Here is a 19,769-nt window from a genome sequence, read left to right as displayed (position 1 = left end):
AATAATTTCCATACGAGTCACCTATACAAGGACAAGTTCTTAGCTGCCAATGGGGCTCGCATGGGCTTGGATTCTGTTGCTATTGAAATCTAATAACGTATGACCGAAATGAAAGATGGGGTGGTCATCGCTGGGTCTCCCGTCCTACATGAGAACGAGATACGAGAAACTTGCTAACTGAGATTTATACAGCCATGAACAGATAATATACGCACCGCGATCCTACAATCCAAGATGCTAACAAAACATTACTACAGAGCCCCTTCAACCTGATTCTTGAGCGGATGTCTAGTGAACACCGTCCTCTCCCATCCATCAATGTCGTCAAAAATGGTCTCCCGGACCAGTTCATATCTCCCTACTTTCGGCAAGATGATGGCCCAAACCAGCCAATACACACCACCGGCAAAAATAACCCCAAACCCGACAACACAATGGATCCAGTACGGCAGGGACTGGTATATGTTCTGGCCGTTTTCTGGTGGGACGAATGGTGCAACTATAAGGTAAACGTTGCTGAGGAAGAAAAAGATGACGACGGGAAGCGTAGCGCTGATTGGGGGGTCCCAATTCCAAGACTTGCGGTTCAAGTAAAGGTAGATCAACCCTGCCGACACGAAGGCGTTTACAATAGCAAGGGGATATGAGATTAGGCTGTAAAGTATTTCGGTTAGTGAGTTGGGACAATGGCAAAGAATGGGATACACGGAGAGCCCTGACTCACTTCAAAATAAAGTCGTACGCATCCCCAGGGTGGGGGAGCAAGCATGATAATGACGGAAACAAGCCAATGTTCGAAGAGGCCGGGCGAGTGGGGGCATTGAATGGGCGGTTGCTAGCCCAGATCCGAGAGAAGGGGAGAATGCCCTCACGCCCCAGCTCTTGCACAAGCCGGCCCTGCGAGAATATGACGCTGAGCACATTGCCGAACGCCGAGAGCGCGACAAACACCGAGAGCGCACGCTCGGCAGTGCCACCAAAGACGTTTCTAAACAAGGACGCAGCAACGAGCCGCCGGGCTTCGAGAATTTCCTCTTTGGGGACCGCAGCGAAGTATGCGACGTTGACAAGCATGTAGAGGATCGAAATTGTCTCGATGGCCATTGGCGCCGGCAATCTTAAGGGTACGCACGGGGGCGTGTGTCTCTCCGATAGGCTGTAGTTAGCATTGCTGAAGCCGACAAAACTCCAGATTACGTTATACAGGGCCGTGACAACGCCATAGGCACTTCCTGTCGTTCCCTCGAACGCGTTGGTGAAGTTATGTGGTCGGCGCTCCTCGGGGAGCTTGAGGTGCCCCGCAAGGGCAACCCAGCCAGTGATGACGATGATGAGGATGATAATGACCTTGATAGCTCCAAGAAAGTTCTGGAGGCGAATACCCCATTTGAGCGCCGTACCGTGGATGAGAAACGCGGCCGTGATACAGGCAATGCCAATCCCCCGCTGGTTCCACCGGTCCACTTCAATTTGAGCTGCGTGAAGAATATATTCGCTGGCAAGGGCAACGCGCCCCTTCCGTTAGCCCACGCCATGGGGAATGTTGGGAGAGGGGAGAAAATCAAGGTTCGAGGGTGGTAAGAAGCGATGTCAAGGGGCGCCGCGGAAAGAGCCCGGTGAAATCACTTACCCAAAGATGACTGAGTTACCACTAGCCCAGCCGAGCAAGACCACATAACCGGTGTACAGGCCAGTGACCAGGAACTTTGGTCTCCTATAGACGTATTCCAAGTAGTTCTTCTCGCCCCCGTTTTGTGGAATGGCGGTTCCAAACTCCAGATACACGGCGGTCCCGGCGAGGGCGATGATTGCGCCAGCTAGCCACATGAACAGTGAAAGGCCAACACTGCCAGATAACGCTAGAATAGAGCCCGGTGTTGCGAAGATACCGGTGCCGATGACGCGGTTGACGACGAGGAAAGTGGCAGACACGACCCCGATCTGTCGTTTGGCATCTTGTGCTTGTCGGAGTTGACCTAGGAACCCAGTTAACCAATTTGATCGAGGTAAAATTAATTATATGTGAGAGAGGTCAGGCCCGACTAACCAACTTGAGCGTCATGGTCGTCAGAGGAAGCAAGCTCGCTATCATTGTTATCCCCCTTTTTGGCGGCGGTGGCCTGTGGTGTGAGGGCCTTCAACATGGCAACGCAAGATTTAACGACCTGGTTGGGAGACGGGGAGGGAGGATTGGGACGTGGGCCAGAGGTTCAGGATTAAAAAGAAGTTCCATGGGCCTTGTCTGCGGCAGGGATGGGTGTGCTCGAGGTTCACTGACCCACAGCTGACCTGACAAGAGAGGCAGGCGGCGAGATCCCTGTCCAAACTGCGGGTGCTGAGGGCTTTGAAAATGGAGCCCAAGGCCGAAACGAGCTGAGAAAAGGTCGCATTATTCGAATTCCGTCAGCGATGTGGATGTCGTGATCTGGCGTCATTATTGGGTGTGGAGTTTAAAAAAACTTTTACTTGACACCTCACATAAAAGAGATAAAAGTACCTACCCAGGTAGCCTTTGCTAAGGCTCAAGACCTCAGGAACAAGCAGCTATAGATAAAACAATAGGAGTATATGAAACAACAGAGGCAATAAGAAGATGCTGAACTAAAACTCAAGGGTTTATAAGTATCTATAAGTAGTTAAGACGTTTGAAAATTATTATTATTATTCATACTCCGCTATGCCCTAGAGCGTGCCGGACCCTCTGCTATTTAGTGTACAGGAAAACCGTGCCCTCCCGGGCCGGGTGAAAAACCCATACCAACAACAATCAAGGAGCGATGCGTTTTAGTGAGCCCACATATACAAAGAGAGGAGGCCTCCTGGCCTCCGAACGGGGGCGCTTCAGGCCGCCGCTTCCAGCTCGAGCCTCCTGGCTAAGTTGTACATCGGCAGCTTCCCCGAGTCCATCAGCCAGTCGAGAACTCTCCTCGCGAGCCGTGCAGTCGTGGGATTGATGCCGTGTAGAACAGAGTAAAAGTCCCGTCGTGTCCGAATTCCAGTTCTCTCCCATCTTCTAGTCAACGGTGGGGCCAAACACCACACTACCAGGTGTTCGGCAGTCTCTCGTCCCTCGCCACACTCGCAGGCAGGAGTCAGAACCTCCGGGACTCCCCGTGTAAACAAAAAGTCCCGTAAGCCTATTGCTCCCGTCCGGATTTGAATCAGCAGTGAGCTCTTTGCCTTGCTGAGACCGTCGTGCCTCCTTAGGGTTTCGTTCCGGAATAGCGTCTCCTGCTGATGGTCAAAGTCGTCCGCCGGCCTGGTGATTGCCCTGCCGTCCCGTTCCTTTAACCACCTGGCTTTCCAAGCCTCTTCTACTACCCTGTTCGTATCAACGGCTCCCCCCGTCCAGCGCATGACCGTGCCCGCGGCTCTCTCCACCGCCGTAGGCCCTTGAGGTCCCAAGGTTCGCGGTCGGCCCCTGTTGCCCCTCCTCGAGCTGAGTCTCTGCTGAATCTTGCGGCAGGCGGTGAGGACAACGCTCGCCGCCGTCTTCTTGCCGCCTCGACCGTCGTCCAGATCGGGTCGTTGGAGTCGGTTTTCGAAATCTGCAAGCCGTTTGTTTAGGTACAAGTCCAATGGTGGTACCCATGTCTCTGTCTCGAGATTACGGATGGGGGTAGACTTAAAGGCACCCGCCACAATCCGCAAGCTCTTGTTCTGGGCCTTCCCGAGGGCCTTAGTGATGCCTTTCTTTGCCGGCTCGCCTCCCACATCCGTGGGGATGTGAAACGATGATGCGCCATAGGCCAGCGCCGACCGGATGCACTTTGTGTACACTTCTCGCGCTTTGGCTAGCCCCATCCCCCATGTCTTTGCCACGATCCTCGACAGGGCATAGCTCTGGGTCCTCAGCTTCTTCTCCACCGCCACCAGGTGGGCCTTCCAGTTGAGTTTCCAGTCCAACCAGACTCCCAGGAACCTGGCAGACCCTTCTGGTTTAACGGGGCTGGTGCCTCCCCCTGGGTTGGCAAGGTTTACTTGTTCGGTCCACTGCCGTCGCCCTTTGTTGAAATGGATCAGTTCGCTCTTTTCCGGGGCGAACTTCATCCCCCGACTGTCCGCCCATCGTATACACGTTTCCCACGCCGCCTCTAGTTGCCGGACATGGGCTTCGGGGTTTCGACCAAATACTAGAAGGTTGGTGTCATCCGCAAACCCTGTTATAGCCAAGTGAGGGTGCTCGTCTTTTAGCTGCCTGTATAATGAGGAAATGTAGAGGATGAAGAGAACAGGGGAAAGGGGTGAGCCTTGGGGGACCCCTGCCCGAATTGCCGTCGGCGCCGCCGTCTTGCCGTCGAAAAGAAGGGTGGCCTCTCGACCGGTCAACCAATCTCTCGTCCAGAGGACCAGCCACCTCGGGAAGCCCATTTCTCGCAAAGTTGCTAGCAGTCGGGTATGGTTGACCGTGTCAAAGGCTCCTGAGATGTCCAGTTGCAATAGGGATGCCGCACCCTTCTGTCTCCACGCCTCCTGGACCTGAGCTACTACTAGCCGGACAGCCAGCTCTGTAGAGCGGTGTGCCCTGTTCCCCATTTGTTCATCTGGTAGGAGGCCGTTGACTTCTGCAGCTTGAGTGACCTTCCTGGCGACCACTGACTCTATTACCTTCCCCAGGGTTGGCAACAGAGCAATGGGCCTGTATCCCCCCGGGGTCTGATACGCCGGCGGAGCCTTTCCTGGTTTCGGTAGTACTACAGTCTTCGCTCTCTTGAAACGGGCTCGGGGAACCATCCTAGCTCCAGGCACTTTGTCGCCAGAAAGGGCCGGGCACTTCAGGCTAACGGTGCTCCGCACGCCTTTCAGAAAGGCCCATCGGGGAGCAAATCCTAGCCTGGCGCCTTCCAGGGGCTTGCTCTTCCCATCGCCTCCGTGATCTCGATCGGCGTCACTGCCTGTACGACGTCGAAGCCCGGGTTCCAGCTGCCCAAAAAGGCTTGGTCTTCCACGTCCGTCAGGTTGGCCGGTGGGTCCGGGAAGAACCTCTCAGCCAGCGCGCTGGCCTTCTGGTCGTGCGTTTCGGCCGTTACCTGTCCGGAAGAGTCCTTAAATTCCGGCAGCCTCGGTGGTTCTGGCGGCAAAAAGCTCCGCAACCTAGCCCATCTTTCCAAGCTCCACATCTGATCGGGCTTCTTTGCCTCGCTTGCTTCCTGTAGGCTGTTCCTCCAAGCCCTAGTCCGCGCTTCGCGCGTTGTTCTAGCAAGGTCCTTGAGTCTTTCGCTAAGCTCCTCCCAGCAGTACTCTGCCCGGGTCTCCTTCGCCAGCCTCTCGGCCCTTCTGGCCTCCCGGGCGGCCTGCTGCACTTCCACAGTCCACCAGGGGGAGCTGTAGCCGCAGCTCGCCTTCTTCCGTGGAGTGCTTTCCTTCGCGACCCAGGTGAGCCACTCGACCAGACTATCGAAAGCTTTGTCAAGACCCTCGACTGTCCGGGTTTTGGCCGGTAGTCCGTCCGGTCCCGGGTCCGCGAGCCCCATGACCTTGCATAGCAACTCTGATTCAGCCTTCACCCTCTCCCTGTCCATCTTCTTCCAGGCCCAGCCATCCGGTTGGGTTGGCCTCGGCCCATGCCCTTCCCCGACCTCGAGCACTTGTGGGTAGTGGTCTGACTTTCCACGACACTCTTCCCCGTAGTATACTGTTTGGAGGTTTTCCGAAGTCCAGAAGTGGTCGATGGTTGACGGGCGGCCTCGCTGTCGCCCCTGGGGAGCTCGCGTTGTCGCTCCCCTTGGAGTCCTGATGGTGAGGTCCCACAGGGAACCCAGCTGCAGTAGGTCTTCAGATTTCCTGTCGTAGCGTCCGAACCCGTCCCACAGTGGGTTCTTTAGGTTGAAGTCTCCTGCCAAAACCACCGGGTGGCTTGGCCTTGGCTGCCCTTGGAGGGCTCTCGGTACGTTCTCGCCGGCGGGGGGGTTGTATACGGACCAAAGCTCGAATCCGCGGCTCTCCCTTCCGAGGTCCGCCTCTGGGAACCACACCTCGTATGGAAATTGTAATTAATAATAACGTAATAAAAGATGCGGCCTCGGGTACAATGTCCGAAGCCTGGTAATCCCAACAACAGAAATCTCCCCGGACATCCAACCTTCCGTAATCACGGAGTCTAGACGGTCAAGCTACAAGTTAAAAGGCTACTACTCGTCCTAGTCCTGGTTACGTGTTTGATAATACACCCCAGCAAAAAAAAAACCATTATATTATATTACAAAGGGTGCATCACTTGTATCCGCCCGTCACGCTATCACGCCGCCACAACATTTTTGACCACATTCGAGTTAAGTCTCTTCCACTCACTGCAGAGGCAGATTGCTAGACCCAGTCCAGCACCTCCAATTGAGATGCCGAGTGCAACCTTGATACCAGCCATGTATGCAACGATGATACCGTGAACCTGATCCGCAGGAAAAGCCGCCCAGATCAAAGTCGCTCCTGTTGTAACCACACTGGCCGGGTCGACGTCGGGAGCAGAGTTAGGCAGCGTGTAGATCATCTGATTGACAAAAGCAGCCTGGGCTGCCGTGACAAACGCGGTACCGCCGATACATTGGAAAACTGTATCAGGTGCGATTAAAATCGGCGAGAAATAGCCGCGGAAGGTATTGACTTACAAAGGATCATAGCAGTTACAGAGGAGATATCCTCAGGATCTGCGTTGGCTTGCCCGACGATGATGGGAACTTGAAATGCTAGGCCCCAGCCGACACCCCCAAGTAGCTGGTATCCGATCCACTTTTCAATGCCGGTGTCAACGTCAAGTGTATACAGGAGCCCTGCTGCAATGACACCGATGGTGGCACCACCGACTTGAATGGGAACCGCAAGGCCGGAGGCGCTGATGAGCATACCGGACATGATCATAGAAATCGTGGTGGCGATGATGAGGGGGAGGTTGTAGACGCCGGACATGGTCGGGCTAGCGTTTCCAACGCTCTGGAAGTAGATTGGGATGTAGTAGATGACGAGATAGTAGGACCCGACGAAGATGGAGGCAAAGAAGCAGCTAATGCAGATGGCCCGTTGTTTGAATAGCCGAGGAACGACGAGAGCCCGCTCGCCCTGGAAGAGTTCCCAAACGATAAACGCCACTGTTATCAGCAGGAAACCAACGAGTAGACCAATGACGACGCTGCTATTCCACGGCGCAGTTTGGCCACCATACTGCAGGGCCAGCATAAAGGCGACAATGGCACCCATAACCAGGGCCACGCCGACTGGGTCCATCTGCAAAAGCCTCTCCCTCCACGGGGCGTGAACCGGTTTTGCGGCGCTGGGCGGTTGGAAAAAGAAGAAGATTATGAGGGCGGACAGGCCCCCGATCGGAAGATTGATCCAAAAGCACCAGCGCCAGGTCACCTTGTCAGCGAAGACGCCGCCAATGAGGGGGCCCACAACGCAGGCGACGCCGAACGACATGCCGACGAAACCAGTGTAAGTAGCGCGCTTGCTGGGCTTGGCGACAAAGGCGATGATGGTGTAAGCGCCGGTGCCAATGCCTGCAGCGCCCAGGCCGTTGATGGCGCGGCCAACAATCAAGGCGGTAGAGTTTGGGGCGACAGCGCAGATCAGGCTCCCGAGTTCGAACACGGCAATGGCCATCAGGAAGGTAAACTTCAAGGGAAAGTAGCGGTAAGCTTTACCCCACGAAGACTGGAAGCCCCCGTTGGTCATGAAAAAGGCGGCGCTATACCACGACACCTTCTCCAGGCCGTGGAACTCATCGGTGATTTTCGGGATAGCGGTGGCGACGATAGTCTGATGCGATGCCCAGAATCAGCAAAGCTAACGTAAACGTCACACGGGACAGGCCAGTCTTTGTGTGAATGCGGTTGCTTACCATATCCAGAGAAGCGAGGAAAATGCCCATAACAAGCGCAAGAATGATGGAAAGAAGCTTGAAGCCACCGGGATACTCGGTCTCGGCGACATCGACAGCATGTTTCTCGCCGCCGAGAGCCAGAGACGTATCGGGTAGGACTAGGATGTCGTTGCTGATGGACTTTTCGTCTTGTTTCTCAACCGACGGTGCGCGAGACTCGAGATGGCCGGGCGTATCATGCGATTGTGTTTTCTTGAGGGTCGGAGGCTCGGTTTCGGTCGCTGTGGCGCCGACCGAGAGGTCTGGATGTATACTCATCGTCATCCAGCTTTGACGGACGGATGATTCTTGGTTTCTGAGGATGGATGAAGATGCAAGTTGCACGGGGTCGCGGCCGAGAGACTCAACAATGTTGTTGGAAGGTAGACCAGGAGGTCTGAACACAGGAAGGGTCAATGAGTCAAGGCCCAGAACGTGGTGGCAAGAGATCGGTCGGCTTACGCCAGGTGCGGTTGCATGCGGTGCCACCATCGCTGCTCAAAGAGAGATATCACTTACAGAGGGAAGAGGAAAAAAAAAAGGACAATTGATTTTGGCAGAGTCTCATAGCCTCCTAGGCTCAGCCGTGTGAATTCCCATCTTCCTGTGTGTGTGACACCTTGGATCAGTGGCTGTTGGTCTTCCAACAAATGTCGACACGGGCCGTCAAAGGTGAGTTGAGGTTGGGGATCTCGCAGAATCAGAGAAACAGACAACTGGAGTAAAACTACGGTCTATCAGACCCGAAATATTTACATTAATTAACATGGCTTTATTTTAAAGCTGCGAAAGGCTTGCAGCAATTGATAATGTCGAATGTGAATAAGTTCGGGTCAAGATGAATCACAATGAGAAAGGCGATAAAAGCACACCCCTAATTTCCCACCATTCACACCCACCGAAAAGTCGCCCCATATATAACAAGGGAAGGGCTCCCAAGCACCCACGAAATGCTATCAAGCACCCAGCTATACCTAATCGGGATAATCGTTTTTCTTTTACCAGTGACGGACCGTCAGCTCGCGTAACGTATGTAATTCACGTAAAACAGGGCTAACAGCGCCAAAAGTTCCGAGATTCCCCCAATGGCACAGCTAAATAATCATGTCAATTGACGTTGTTGTGACTTGAGAACTCCCCTTCAGGCACCTCTAACAGCCACTTGCCGTCAGGTAGCGGCTTGGCTGTCAGTGGAACTTGCAGCCGGTCATCTGGGTGCTGGACTTCCTCCGCTTGCTCTCGTGAATTTCGGAGGAGCGTTGATCCTTGTACTTGCGAGCCTTGGCACATCTGAACTTGTATTTGAGTCCGTTTTTCCCATTCCTGACGATGCTATAGCCGTGTTCCTGTCCGTGAGTGCAGATATCTTGAAACAGGTCGTCTAGGCTCTCGTAGATCTTGACGGGTGGCGGCGGGCCGCACGGTCGAGGGATCGGTTCCGTGGAATGCTCTGTCATGGCAAAGGTACCTATTCTAGAAGTGCATCGAGAGGGTCAATTTGAGCCCCTAAGCATAAAAGAAATGGCAGCGTACCGGCGTGAGGGCATTACATGAAGAGATCGGGTTGTCGATGTGACTGGGTCGTCGGCAATTTTGCTGCTGCTTCGGCGCTGTTGATCTCGAAGCGACTTTGCTCTGGTCACGCAACGGTATGGTAAGCTGGCCAGGTGACAGCGGCCCAAAATTTTGGTATTGGTGATTCACTCGGACGTATGGAAAAAACGATTATCCCGATTAGGTATAGCTGGGTGCTTGATAGTATTACGTGGGTGCTTGGGAGCCCTTCCCTATAACAATTAGTTTTACATACAACTATCACAGCACTTCCCTCACCATTCTCCTCATAGTAATGAGAATGCTGATGTGCCTGGAGGAACGTACGAGGAACGAGTACTTCCGAAAGGTTCCTTTGCCTGGAGGAACGTGCGAGGAACGAGTACTTCCGAAAGGTTCCTTTGCCTGGAGGAACGTGCGAGGAACGAGTACTTCCGAAAGGTTCCTTTTCCGACAAAAACCATGCTATGCTCCAAGCACGGACCACTTCCGCCCCATAAAACGCCCCATCAAACGCCCCATCAAAACGCCCCATCAAAAAAAGCCGCGCCATTTCTCCCTGTATACTGTGAAGTTTACTGTCATTATCCTAACGATTGTGGAAGCAGCCATGTTGCTTTGCCTGGAGGAACTTGCCTCTGACGATGAGCGTCTCGAAGTTGGGCTTGGCAGTGGTGGTGCACGGACGGCCTGTTGGGGTCTGTCGGCTGTGGGGCTGGCCCCGGTTTATAAGAGCCAATGAGATGGCGCAGCCCTAGGCAGCTTCACCGACGACCACGGAAAGATGCAGATTGCAGGGCAACACGGCAACACGGCAACAAGGTGAGAAGGAAAATATTAATTGAAGCAGCTTATTCCGCTGGAAAAGAGCTCCAAAACAGAGCAACGGTGGAGAGCTGTGCTACGATCTGAGCTCGGAAATCCCAGGGTCTCGCCAGAGCGCCGCGTCCTCTACGTCATCGGTTTCAGTCCCCTGGCCAGATTCTGGCATGGCAGCCCATTCTTGAAACCACGGCAAGTACAGTCCTTGGCATGATCCCTAATGATAGGTATTAAAAGCGCCCTACCTTTCATCGTAATATCCTCGCGTCAGTGGTTTAGTGGTAAAATCCATCGTTGCCATCGATGGGCCCCGCGTTCGATTCGCGGCTGACGCAGAACCTTTTGCTCCTTGTAAAACATTTTGCCTTTTGAGTGCCTGCCGAGCTTGCCAAGCCTGCCCAACGAGCGTGTCCCAAATTTCCACATTTTCCAGGAGACAGCAAGCCCGGCGTTGTTCCTGTGACAAGTGACGTCACTAGCCACCCAAGAGCGAAACGGGCACTTTGCCTTGGCAGCTTGCTTCAGGCTGCCAATCTTGTTGGAATTTTAATGGAATGGTTGTTCCTCTTGTAAACATCGAGATATACGAACTGCCTTCAACCTTTGTTATTAAGTCATGTCCGTGCCGTGGAAATGGCGGAAAGGCTTCCCCAGAGGGCAGAAGCTCCAGCACAAACAGTCGACGACGACAACACTTATTTCGGCGCTGGCGATGCGTACCATGCCAACAACACCTCCCCACCGAGACCAGCCCTGGCGGCGGACGAGATTCCGGCGACACCAACGACTGAACAACCACCACCGCACACCGTCTCTCAAAACGCGCGCGCCCTTCCGCCAGATCGTCACCAATCCGCCATCCGTCTTCGCAGATTAAGGGGCCCAACTCTGTCCTCGGGACTGTTGCCTCTCAATAATGTCGAGCAAGAGCCTCTCGGCGGTCGCCGACGTTCCAGTTCGGAACCACAGCGGCCCGCGATCCCTACAGCAACTGCGTGGACTGCTTTGCCACCCGTTGTTGAAGCTCAGTCGCACCAAAATCGAGATCATGTCCCAACGCCGGTGCCGTCGCGGGAGGCAGCAGCTATTGTTGACGGAGCCCCAACCCACAGGCGCCGCCATTTTCCTGGTCGACGCCGCCTAACCGTTCAGGAACCACCCCACAGCCACGCCCCAGATAAGGACTGCTATGATTCAAGGATTGTCGATATTTTAGATGTCGTTGGTGGGTTCTTCGTCCCTACATCTTGGTATTTCGGGATGAAACTGTGGCTAATCAATATCAACGGCAGACCCCGAAGTAGCGACATTGTCATCCATTACCAACATCCAGAATTCGCTGTTCATACCCTCTCTTGGAAAGTGGGTGAACCGCAGGCCGACTTACGATCTGTCCCAGGTCCCCCGAATCCCCGGTGCTTCCCCCCCTTCAAAAGAGGACGTGGCCGCCGCGGAAAGTGCCGGCGAGAGACGTCCGCCCGAAGGCGCTCGGTCGCCTAGCTTATCCTCGGTCCTCAGTGACACCCAGTACGCCATCCTCCCCAACGATGCCTCGCTCGAGGGTTGGCCAGAAGAGGACATCAAAGCCTTGAATGATTATGTCCGGCACATGCTGCACTCCCGGCGATCCAAGATCAAACAGCGACTCAAGGGATTTGGCAAATACGCTAGGAGACCGCTGGGCTTTCTCGTCACCCTTTATGCCACACTCATCACCCTCTTCGGCCTTGCCTGGGTTTTGTTCTTGATTGGGTGGATTTATGTTGGTGATCGGCAACTTTATGCGATCGACGTCATCGACTATACCCTGGTCGCCCTGTTCGGCATTGTGGGCGACGGTCTCGCCCCGTTCCGTGCCGTTGATACGTACCATATGATGTTTGTGGCTCATTATCGTAAGCTCCCTGTACTTCCTGTGCTCCCCTGATCTTACGACGTTAACTGCCATCAGACCGCAAGACTTGGAAGCTGCGCAGCAAGCTTCTTCTTCCTGATCTACAAGATCACAACGACTTGCCGACGGGTAACAAGCAAGACCAGTCCAACCAAGACCCCGAGGCTCAGTCTCGGTCGAAAGAAGAGAAACAGGACCAGTTCGTCCCTGTTTTGTCGGAAAAGGCGCAAGCTCGGTTGATACACCACCAAACCAAACTCGCGAAATCTCACACTTTTTACAAGCCACACGAAACCGAGACGCATCATGCATTTCCTTTGCGGCTGCTAATCGCCGTTGTGCTTCTTCTCGATCTACACAGCTGCTTGCAAATCTCACTTGGCATATGTACATGGGCAGTCTCGGCACATCTGCTACCGGCCGCCGTCACTACCACTATTTTGTGCTGCTCCATCACGACGAATATTCTCGCCGGTGTACTCATTTCTATCGGCGATCGGCGGACCCGCAAGCAAGACGTCCTTGAACGATTGCTCAAACAAGACCTGACCGGCGAGGTGATGAAAAAGATGGAAAAGAAGAAGGAGAAGGAGGCGGAAAGGGAAGATGCAAAGAGAGGAAGCGAGGATAGCAAAACTTCGCTAGCAGCTGGTCCAAGTATCCCGGCCCAGGCCAAGAAGGAGTGTAACGGGGATGAAATACGCCCAGGTAACAAGGGTCCAACATCAATTCATGACTTCAATAGCGTTAGGGAGGGCGAGGAGCCGAATAATGCCCACTTCGAAATCCCGGGGGCCTTTCCACCGTTTGAACGAGGAACCCGGGTGGAATGATGATATAACAACAAGGTAAATGTGCCAAGGACGGGAAATGGCAAGGGTCGATGAGTCCATGTCACTTGTATGGAAAGATATAGCCTGTGTTTCCAAAGAAAGACGACATAATACCCCAAGAAGTACAGTTTTAATTAGGATAACTAACAGGAAATATACCATAACATCCTGCAGTGCCTCCTCTCGTATTAACTAGAATCGTGTTATCAAGAGCAGCGGCGTTTAACCACAGGGAACTTAAGTGTATTCTTCCATTATGATCTCGTCCCCAAATGCTCCCTCGCCATCGACTGGACCGAAACGAAATCAATAATTGCATATAGTATGGCCAAGCGCCAACGACCCGCAGGCCTCAATCGTCGGTTCTTAATCAAAACCCTGTCCCGCTACTCTGACAAGCCATCCCAACAACTTCTAGCCCATCTCATTCTCACTTTCCCCTCCTCTAAGACCCATCTAAGATAGATCTCGTCATCTCACGTTCTCACCCAACACCCAGTATATCGTAACACTGGAGATCCAAGGGGGAGCTTTCGGCAATACTTGATAGGTGAAGCCTTCTCTGGCATTCATGCTAATGAAAAAAATAGACGCTGAGGTCAAGAGCCGCAGTTATTAAATATAACCAACTACCACTAAGAAGCGTGCAATTACCAATTCCCATAGCCGGGAAAATTAGCTCGAGATCAGCCGCCCCGAACTTTGACGTCGAAGTAAACGAGCAGCCGGGACCGACCGGCGAGCCCGGATAAAGGTTGCGGAGGAAGGATATGAAAATGCAATGGTTTATATACCTCGGAACGCAGTCTCCCAAAGAGCACCATCTCATGCGGTCTTCGTTCACCATCCCCCTTTCTCATCCCACCTACGGAGATACACAAAGCACTTGACGATGGGCCCTCTTCACCTCGCCGCCACGGCACTTGCCCTTGGAAATATCGGCCTTGGGAATCCCGTCCCACAGAGCACGGCCATCTCGGCGGCCAAATATTGCGATGCTGCTACTACGATATGCTATTCTGAATGGCTGAGCCCCGAAAAGATTGCATACCGAATTGCCATTCCTGACACGGCCACGGCGGGCAACTTTGATGTCCTGCTCCAGATCGAGGCCCCTCGGACGATAGGCTGGGCAGCCATTGCGTGGGGCGGCGTGATGGTCAACAACCCCCTAACAGTGGGTTGGGCCAATGGAGACAAGACTGTTGTCTCGAGCCGAAGTGCAAGGTGAGTGAACCAAGGTTATGGATAGGGCGCAATCAATGAACCCTATTTACCCACACCAGTGACACCACTTCGAAGCGAAATAAACAAAGTGCGTTAAGATAGCTTACTTATGGTCTACCGGTTTGTAGTTCCCGGTCATATCCCACCCCCTTTACCGGGGCTTCCTACACTATTCTCCCAGGTAGTTCAACGGCCAACACCACTCACTGGACTCTCACCGTCCTCGCCAAGGGCGTCAGTTCATGGGGCAGTACGAATCTTAACCCGGCCGGCACAGTGTCACTAGCGTATGCGCAGTCAGCAACCCCCCCTGCGGAGCCGGCCAACAATGCCACCCGGTTCAGCATTCACAACTCCCGGGGCAAATGGACACATGATCTGAAAAGCGCTCAGATCGCCAATTTTGCTGAGTTGATTGAGAAAGCTTATGCTGCGATTGCTTGATCAATAGCAAGCACGAGCAAGAGGAATTGCCCAGCAAGATGAGATGAGCTTTTAACATGAAACATTGATGTGAAACAGCGATTGGTCCGCTTCAATGGAATCCTGACGGGGATCAAGTAGGGAAACTGGGCTAAGCTTTGTATATGTAGTCTTTCCACCTAACTGCTCGGGGTCACTTAGGGCGAATGTTAGTCTGTGCCAACTCTAGATAGGAACCGAGTTGTACTACAGCCATTCACGGGGGTACATATAAGCAGGCGAAGATGAACAAGCAAGCCAAAAATGGACCCCCCTGCGTCTGCATTACATTGCTTGCTAGATCCGGTATTCTCTGATATTAAGTCGTTGGAGAGCCGCCCAGCCTTCCCACGACCCGGGACGACCGGCTGTCCCTTGTGGGATTTCGGCCGACTTATTGCCGAAGGTCCGGCAATTAATTAATGATGTCTATCTCGATCATCTCTTTCCACATTTTGCCAAGCGGCCATTGGCCGCTATGACCCTCTTCCTTATCCAACAAAGGAATGATTAGCCAAAACAACCGGAACGTCGAAAAGCCGTGTTTGCTGCTTCCGTGCCCACCATTGACAGCAGAGGCGGAGATTGTAAAGGCAGTACTTAAGAATGGCAGAATCCGCCGAGATTCAATGATCAGAAGATACGAGTTCCTTTGATACTACAAGCACCTCTCCCAATTCCATCGCCATGTATCTTAGCTCTTTGTCGTTGTTCGGCCTCGCTGGGCTCATCACCCAGGCTTCGGCACACGGCCTTGTCAGAGAGCCGGCAACACGTGGGCCTGGAGAAGCCACCGAGGCAGCATGCGGCAAGGTTATGGCCGACTTCTACCGAGCCGACAACACCTCTTACCCCGAAGCTCTCCTCCGAGCCAACCCAGGCGGTTTGAAGGAGCCGTACGACCCCGAGAACTGCAACCTCTGGCTCTGCAGAGGCTACCAATTTGCAGACAACGCCGCCAACGTACAGAGCTACACCGCCGGTCAGGTCGTCGATTTCGATGTCTGGATCCGGATCCCGCATGAGGGACATGCCAACGTTTCCGTCGTCGATACGGCCAGCAACAGCGTTATCGGCACGCCGTTGGTTGCTTGGCCCGACCATTACGCTGGTTCCGCAACCCCACCGGCAGACCAGACAAAATTCAGTGTAACCATTCCTGAACTCGGGGACCAGTGTGCCGAGGCTGGCGCTTGTGTAAGTCCCCTTTCTCCTCTTGTTGCTGCTCTAGAAAAGTTGGCCTCGTACTAGGTAGTCTAACGCGCGTTGCCGATGCAGGTCATTCAGTGGTACTGGTTTGGGCAGGGGCAGACATATGAGTCGTGCGTCGACTTCAGCATTGCTGCGGCTTCGACTGAGCCGGAACATTCCCACAAGCACAGAGTCAGGGGTCAGACTTGGGCCTAGCTTTTGGGCGAGACGTAGAATACCACCATACTAAGGTAGTAACTGAGACGCTCGGTTTTTAATCTACGCACCATTTTCTTCATAGTGTAGTGTATATGTCGTTGTGCGTGCTGTACAAATCTTGACAACGCTTTCAGCGGCTGCGCAAGGAGCTCGGTGGAAACGATTGTCTATTGCCGGCCGTAATGTCATTCCCATGTTTACTAATACGCCATCTGTTTAAAGGGCGAGTCCTTGGCCTTATATGTTCTTTGTTTAATTATTCATCATGGAGAGGTGGCCAGGGTAGCTCCTCGCGAGCAAAATTGGAGCATAACATCTCCTTTAGCACAACTATTTTAGTCCCAGAAAATGATAGCAATTATGGTTGCCATTGTTATTATCAAGCCGGCTTGTCCAAATATAGCGCTTTTATTCGTTGGCCGTTGCCGCCGAGAAGAGCGTGTACTTGTGGCGGTCCCGTTCTCGGCGGCCAGTGGTTTCTCAGTTTGGCCCTTTGGTTGGCCCCATTCGTATCCCCCTGTTTCAGAATGCGACAATCAAGGGATTGTGCATACCACTCAGCACTCTGGCTTTAAGAACGGCGGTCGCGAAGATCATTTTCTCCGAAATAGATTTCGTCGCCATTCCAACCCTCAGCAGCGGGCCGCCGCTATTTTCCCCTTAACCTTCTTCAACCTTGTACACCTCCGAGACTCCGACTAAACATAATGTTCGGTCAGGATAACTGCACCGATATCCCGGCGACTGTGCCGAGCGATGCTGGCATCGCTGGAGCAGGTGTATGAAGACCCCATACCAGTCCCTCCGCTGTGTCCCTGTTAATTACATGCTGACCATTGAAATCTAGGTTCTCCTTGCCTCAACTATTACAGCAGGGTTGGCGCTCGGTATCTCAGCCAGCTTAGTGCTACAAGAACTGATGTGGCGACCGTCTTCCTCAAACATAAACCGGAATCAATCAGTGATCCGGCGGAAACTTCTCAGCGGGTACTCCGACCAGCAGATCATGGTCGGTATCGGGCTACAAAGCATAGGGCTAGCCAAGTCAAACTCATTGGTGCCTTACCACTTCTTCCTTATCTGGATGCTCGCGCTGCTCTCGATGGCGACGCATAATGCAGCCCTCCTAGCGCTAGTCAAAGACTTCAAGAGAGATTGGGTTCTGAGATGGATGCGACAATTCTTGATGTTTGTGAGCCTGGCCCTCTCATGCGTGTACGGGATCTATGTGTTACAAAGCAAGGTGAAGGGGCTGCCAAACACCTTACCGATCGGCTGTGTATGGGTACTTGACTCGAGTGTTTCCAACGTTGGGGGCCTCGATTACGCTGGGACCATTGTTACCATCGCTGGAAACTGTATCGTTTTTGCTTTGGCGACATGGTACTTGCAGAGCCGGAAACAGAGGTTCTACAAAGTTGTTCAAGTTACCGGTCTGATCCTAATGTCGGCCATTACCATTGGTATGTCGTTTGGATCCCGGATACCAACGGTATCCCCCCGATGGAAAAGTCGCTAACCACTTTCTCTTCTTAGGGGCGACTATTCGTGCCTATTTATTATCGCAAGCGTTCGGTCACCCTGACGTGAAGCTCAGCGACGAAGGGGAAAAGCAGTGGAGTTTTGGTCAGCTATTATCACTGCTCATGCTCATCCTACCTGTGATCTCGGTGGTTGAGATTATGCGTGGGGAGATAGCCGTCACGCCACCCGTCCAAGATGAAGACAAACAGGGTTTGTTCTATGGGAAGCTCTCGGATAACCCACATAGCACAAAAAAGAACAGCGGCAGGTAGCTACAGGGATTGTCACAGGGAGGCACTTACAGACGAGAAAAACTTCGATGCACAGGGCATCGTCCAGGGCCAGTAATATCAGCACGACGGGTATAAGATCAAAGTGCCCGTCGCTATCTCATTCCGAATCAGATACTATAGAAAGGCGGTAATAGCATTCCAGAATTCAGCAGGCGATTCGGACATGGGAAGATGCCCAGACTGGGGCACAATCTTGAGGTCGGCACCACTGCGACCCAGTGACCCCCTGAACCCCTCCATAGCCTTCACCAGAGCCCCTTTTCCGTCACCTTCGCCAACAATCAACAACCCGGGGACTTCGATACCCTTCATTTCATCGCGCATGTTATAATCCCAGAGCGCCTGGCAAGAATACCTGAACCCCTGGACACTGTTGGCAGCAACCATGTCTGTCATCCAGTTTGCAACATCCTTCTTCTGAATCATGGTGTGGGGGTGGAACCACCGCTCAACAGTTTGACAAGCCAGCTTCCGGATGCCACCGTCGGGCCCTTCAGCGACAGCAATCCGGTCCTTCCAAGCCGCTGTGTTGGCGTCGCTCGAGGCAACATTGAAATCACAAGCCACAAACTTGTCTAGAAGGGCAGGGTATTTGATGGCAAATTTGAGCGTGGTAGCACCGCCCATCGAAACGCCGACTAGGGCGTGGAGCTTGGATATGCGCAAAGCCGAGAGAAGGGTGGCAAGATCATCGCTGAGCATCTCGAGGTCGGCGGGCACGGGCGGAGAGGGCACATCGTTCCGACCACGAGTGTCGTACCGCAGGATTCGAAGGTCAGGGCGTGCTGCCTTGATAATGGCAACAAGCGGGTCCCACATATGCATCGAAGTGAGCAAGGAGTTGGAGAAGGCTAGCGTTGGCGCCCCTGGAGACGGGTTGCCCTCCAGCCGGTAAGGGATGATCAAGCCGTCAGACGTCGTGACGAAAGCCTCGACTGCAGCATCTCCCTCCCCAGGCGTCGTAGATATCCGCTGGTCGATGGTCGAGAAAGCGGCCAGTTGTGGCAGTCTGGACAAGGCATAAAGCTCTCTTGGCGCAGGGCCAAAGACGTAAAACAACTCATACGTGCGGCGCCCTTTGTGAGCGATGTGCTTGGCGAAAACGTCGTCGCGCCAGGGCGTGTTCATGGATGCCTTGTGCTCAGCGCCCCCCAACCCATTCTGCTTCGCGTATTCGTGCAAAGTGACGATTTTGACTTCGCTAGCTTGACCCTCAATGATGGAAGGTGTGCGGAAGACACGGCTGCGTAGCCACCCTGGGATCTTGGAGAGCATTGGGATGTGCTCTTCCTTGTACCAATCTATTACAGCCTGCTCCGCGTCCTCGACGCCCAAGCGAAGCGAGATCTCGACCGATACGAGAACAAGCCCCTCTGCCTCGGCGTCTGTTAGCTTCTCGATGGGTAAAAATAAGGGGCTCTGCTGCGTTGCCACGAGATCAAAGAATTTGCGGTTGACGTCAACCTTGGCGATAGTGTTTGCTTCACGCGGGGAACGGTTCGCCCGCAAATCGGTGTAGGTGGGCGTCTCGAGGTGCGCCATGGACGTCACATCGTACACGGCTAGGAATTGCGGCTCCTGGTCGTCGGTGGCGCGATATCGAAGTCCATTCGTGAAGATATGCGGCAGACGCAGGCGTGTCGGGCCATGCTCGTTATTGTACCATTCGTGGAACTGGTCCGCCGACAACCCCTGATGGGGTTGCATGGTAACAAAGAGCATTCCCGGTCCGTCGGCTGCCATGGCTGCAAGCAAAAGGGGGTTGGAAAGTGAAGGAATAGGGGCTACCTCGGAGCTTGATACTTCCGTCTCAACTTGGGTTTTTGCTTGCTCGAGGCCGACTTGACGAACTGTGGCCTGTTTAAGGGTAAAGGAATAGAAATGCAAGCTTTCAAAAC

General features: G+C 53.5%; 7 protein-coding genes and 1 non-coding gene across 8 annotated transcripts; 4 read left to right on the top strand and 4 right to left on the bottom strand.

Annotated features, from left to right (window-relative positions):
- Positions 1 to 720: 720 nt before the first annotated feature.
- Positions 721 to 2,144, bottom strand: CHGG_08327 (uncharacterized protein; the record flags this gene model as incomplete). The annotated part of the gene is made up of 3 exons (XM_001225982.1): positions 721 to 1,495; positions 1,631 to 1,976; positions 2,048 to 2,144. 3 exons carry the CDS (start codon positions 2,142 to 2,144, stop codon positions 721 to 723), a joined length of 1,218 nt encoding a protein of 405 aa, XP_001225983.1.
- A 697-nt stretch (positions 2,145 to 2,841) lies between these two features.
- CHGG_08326 (uncharacterized protein) lies at positions 2,842 to 8,344 on the bottom strand (the record flags this gene model as incomplete). The annotated part of the gene is made up of 5 exons (XM_001225981.1): positions 2,842 to 4,891; positions 4,984 to 5,962; positions 6,292 to 6,549; positions 6,606 to 7,749; positions 7,832 to 8,344. 5 exons carry the CDS (start codon positions 8,342 to 8,344, stop codon positions 2,842 to 2,844), a joined length of 4,944 nt encoding a protein of 1,647 aa, XP_001225982.1.
- Positions 8,345 to 9,039: 695 nt separating this feature from the next.
- On the bottom strand, positions 9,040 to 10,397 carry CHGG_08325 (uncharacterized protein; the record flags this gene model as incomplete). The annotated part of the gene is made up of 4 exons (XM_001225980.1): positions 9,040 to 9,320; positions 9,618 to 9,639; positions 9,891 to 9,965; positions 10,362 to 10,397. 4 exons carry the CDS (start codon positions 10,395 to 10,397, stop codon positions 9,040 to 9,042), a joined length of 414 nt encoding a protein of 137 aa, XP_001225981.1.
- A 95-nt stretch (positions 10,398 to 10,492) lies between these two features.
- CHGG_11283 lies at positions 10,493 to 10,563 on the top strand. The gene has a single exon. It is a non-coding gene; the product is annotated as a tRNA-Gly (tRNA).
- A 298-nt stretch (positions 10,564 to 10,861) lies between these two features.
- Positions 10,862 to 12,955, top strand: CHGG_08324 (uncharacterized protein; the record flags this gene model as incomplete). Its single annotated transcript, XM_001225979.1, has 4 exons — positions 10,862 to 11,453; positions 11,521 to 12,123; positions 12,180 to 12,321; positions 12,484 to 12,955. 4 exons carry the CDS (start codon positions 10,862 to 10,864, stop codon positions 12,953 to 12,955), a joined length of 1,809 nt encoding a protein of 602 aa, XP_001225980.1.
- An 892-nt stretch (positions 12,956 to 13,847) lies between these two features.
- CHGG_08323 (uncharacterized protein) lies at positions 13,848 to 14,626 on the top strand (the record flags this gene model as incomplete). Its single annotated transcript, XM_001225978.1, has 2 exons — positions 13,848 to 14,182; positions 14,368 to 14,626. 2 exons carry the CDS (start codon positions 13,848 to 13,850, stop codon positions 14,624 to 14,626), a joined length of 594 nt encoding a protein of 197 aa, XP_001225979.1.
- A 705-nt stretch (positions 14,627 to 15,331) lies between these two features.
- CHGG_08322 (uncharacterized protein) lies at positions 15,332 to 16,051 on the top strand (the record flags this gene model as incomplete). The annotated part of the gene is made up of 2 exons (XM_001225977.1): positions 15,332 to 15,841; positions 15,923 to 16,051. The coding sequence occupies 2 exons, from the start codon at positions 15,332 to 15,334 to the stop codon at positions 16,049 to 16,051; spliced, it is 639 nt and encodes a 212-aa protein (XP_001225978.1).
- A 1,934-nt stretch (positions 16,052 to 17,985) lies between these two features.
- CHGG_08321 (uncharacterized protein) lies at positions 17,986 to 19,614 on the bottom strand (the record flags this gene model as incomplete). The annotated part of the gene is made up of 1 exon (XM_001225976.1): positions 17,986 to 19,614. The coding sequence occupies one exon, from the start codon at positions 19,612 to 19,614 to the stop codon at positions 17,986 to 17,988; it is 1,629 nt and encodes a 542-aa protein (XP_001225977.1).
- Positions 19,615 to 19,769: the final 155 nt, after the last annotated feature.

The sequence above is a fragment of the Chaetomium globosum genome, genomic scaffold (genome assembly GCF_000143365.1).
Source record: "Chaetomium globosum CBS 148.51 scaffold_5 genomic scaffold, whole genome shotgun sequence".
Classification (NCBI taxonomy): Eukaryota; Fungi; Ascomycota; class Sordariomycetes; order Sordariales; family Chaetomiaceae; genus Chaetomium; species Chaetomium globosum.
This window is presented reverse-complemented; position numbering and strand designations above follow the sequence as displayed.